The 2543-nt window shown below is 63.4% G+C and overlaps 1 protein-coding gene across 1 annotated transcript in view; it reads right to left on the minus strand.

Moving 5' to 3' along the window:
• The window catches only part of LOC102489387 (heparan sulfate glucosamine 3-O-sulfotransferase 3B1), an 82683-nt gene extending 80146 nt beyond the window's left edge, over positions 1-2537 (minus strand). Inside the window, exon 1 of the mRNA XM_006170901.3 lies at positions 2254-2537. Within this exon, the coding sequence (XP_006170963.2) occupies positions 2254-2498 (245 nt within the window). The 5' untranslated portion in view covers positions 2499-2537. The remainder of the gene's footprint in view (positions 1-2253) is intronic.
• Between the last annotated feature and the right edge of the window lie 6 nt (positions 2538-2543).

The raw sequence follows: 2543 nt of genomic DNA on the forward strand, positions 1-2543 counted from the left end.
CGTGCGGCTGGTCGCCCTCCGCGGGCGGGGTGCCTCCGGGTCCCTACGGTACTGCCCGCCAGTTTAGAAGATCGCTCCGGCGGGTGATGAACCTCTGGTCTCCCGCGGCCAGGCCAAACCCCCGCGGGCCTCAGGTCCAGGCCGCCTAGCACCGCCGCTCACAGCGCAGCCCCGGGCGCGGGTCCCACCCAAAGCTCCCCGGCTGCGCTCCCAGCTGAAGGCGCGCGGCAGCAAAGGTTTGCAGTTCGACTTCGTTCTTGATTCGGCGTTTTTGAGTTAATCAAAAGGAACGTGGCAGGTGGAGGGCAGCCGCCTAAGAGACTGTGTGAATCTTCCAGTGGGGATTTCCATAGCCTGCCCCAGGTGCTTCTAAAATGAGTTATTTTCCTGCCAGTTCCTCCCTAGCCGGCCCCAAGTGTGTCTGATCTCCGAAAACCCCGGGCTGCCTCTGGCTCCGGCGGGTTCCACCCGGAAGGGCGCTAGTTAGAGCCTGCCACCCGTCCCCCGAAATCGTCGTGCCAGGACAGGAGGAGGAGTGGCGGTGTTTGTAAAAGCGGCAACATTGGCCTGGATGACGAGAGCTAGCAATTAGAGGGGCCCCCTCGTGCCAGCCACGCACCTGGCTGCCCCGCTGCCGTCGCCCTCCTCAGCTCTGTCCAGAACCAGCGTTATTCCCACTGCGCGGACGAGCTCACCGAGGCTCGCGCACCAGCCAGGACGTGAATCCGGGCGTCGGGCTCCAGAGCCCCCATTCTTCACCACTAGTGCCCCGGGAATGGTGGGAAGGGTGACTGTCACGGCTGGCTACACCTCGAGATTAGAGCAACTCCTGACAATGCTAAAAACATTAAAGACAAAAGGGTGTGGGTGGGAGCGAGGGGAGAGGGCGAGGCTGGGAAGGAAGTGGTTTTACCACCCGCTTAGTTCGCTTTTATTCTCCAAGTACTATTCGGGTCCCGAAAGTGGGGTGAAGCTAGGGAGTGAGGTTCGTTCGCTTCTCCCCCCACTGTTTTTCTAATTTTCTCTGAAGCTCATTGGGCCTAGAGGAATCTTGGACGCGTGGGTGTTGTGCTCGCGGGGGTAGGTGACTGGAGCATGACGCTGGGGGCCGGTGCCTGGGTCCCCGGTCGGAGACCCGGTTTCCCGAGACCGGAGTCTGGCCACGCATGCCCACACGCGCCTCACCTGAAACTCGGATAACCCAACAGCTCACACCCAAAAATCAGTAGCTTCGAGAAGCTTTAGGGAAGCAGAAGTCTTTATTATGACCCCAAGACTGCTGTCCCTTTGCGACCAGACCCACGACCCGACTCGGAACTGAATTCCGGAAGCCTCGACCCTCTAGCAACCCTCTTCTCAGTCAACCGGCTCCGACTGTTCTTTGAGCCCGGATGAATAAAGGGCCTGCGGAGACACGCGTCCCTGCCCGGCGTTCTCCCAGGACCAAGGAAGGGGAGGCGGAAACCGGGAGAGCGCTGCCCCGGGCGCCCTGAAGCCTTCAGCTGCGCGCGGTTCCAGCGGCTGCAGTGCGCTCCTTTGCCCGACAGGGACCAGCACCGCTCCACGCTCCGAGCGCTGCCAGCCGGGCGGAGGCGCCGACCCTCCCTCCCAGCGTGCGGCGCGGAGCCACCCTCCCAGCCCACCCTCCCAAACCCAAGTGGCTCGCGAGCGAAACGCGTCTGACCCCCTAGGGGCTCGGGTAACGAGGACTGTAAACCAAAAAGTTAACTGGCAGGGCGCCTCCTCCCCAACCCCGATCCACATCTGGGGAACAGAAGCTGCTCCAGAAGTTAGTCCACGGAGGAGACCGCGACCAAAGGGGCATTGAACACCCCGCCCAGAGTCCCGGGCTCCGCGAGCAGAACTAAAACACCAGCTACACTGGACTGATTAGCAAAGGACAACTGCACGGTTGGAGGGTACCCAGGTTCCCCGAGTGCGGTCCTAGTCGCAGTCCCGCTCCTTGGCGCTGAGGTTGCCCAGTTAATTGTAGGGCACCAGGGACCACAGAGCCGCCAGCACTCGGAGAGAAGTTTCTGTGGGCGGCGGCTAAGGCCGAGCTGGGTGCACGCGAGACCGCGCCGGGGCAGAACACGCGGCTCGGCGGCCCCGCACCGCGCGGCAATTTCTCCGTCCCTTCCCGCCCCGGGTGGTCCGAAGCTATACCCCTGCCACTTCCCCTCCATATGCCACGTCTCCCTTCGCTCAGTCTGGATCGCGGCCGGCGCCCCTGCTCCTGGCGCGGAAACTCACCGGTACCAGGCGAGGCCCTTGTCGTAGCTGCGATCGAAGAAGTGGGGCTCGGCACCCACCGCGCGCACATCGGGGTGCACGCGCAGGAACTCCAGCAGCGCCCGCGTACCGCCCTTCTTCACGCCGATGATGATGGCCTGCGGCAGCTGCTTGCTCCCAGACCCGCTGAAAAAGCTAGAGATAGGGCTGGGGGAGTCCGGAGCCTCGGGACTCTGCTCCTCCTGGCTTGCAGCGCCCTCGGCCATCTCCTTGCCAGTAGCCAGCGGGGTGGTCGGTGGCGCCCGGAATGG

This window comes from Tupaia chinensis, unplaced genomic scaffold (genome assembly GCF_000334495.1).
Source record: "Tupaia chinensis unplaced genomic scaffold, TupChi_1.0 Scaffold149131_1, whole genome shotgun sequence".
In the NCBI taxonomy this organism is placed as follows: Eukaryota; Metazoa; Chordata; class Mammalia; order Scandentia; family Tupaiidae; genus Tupaia; species Tupaia belangeri.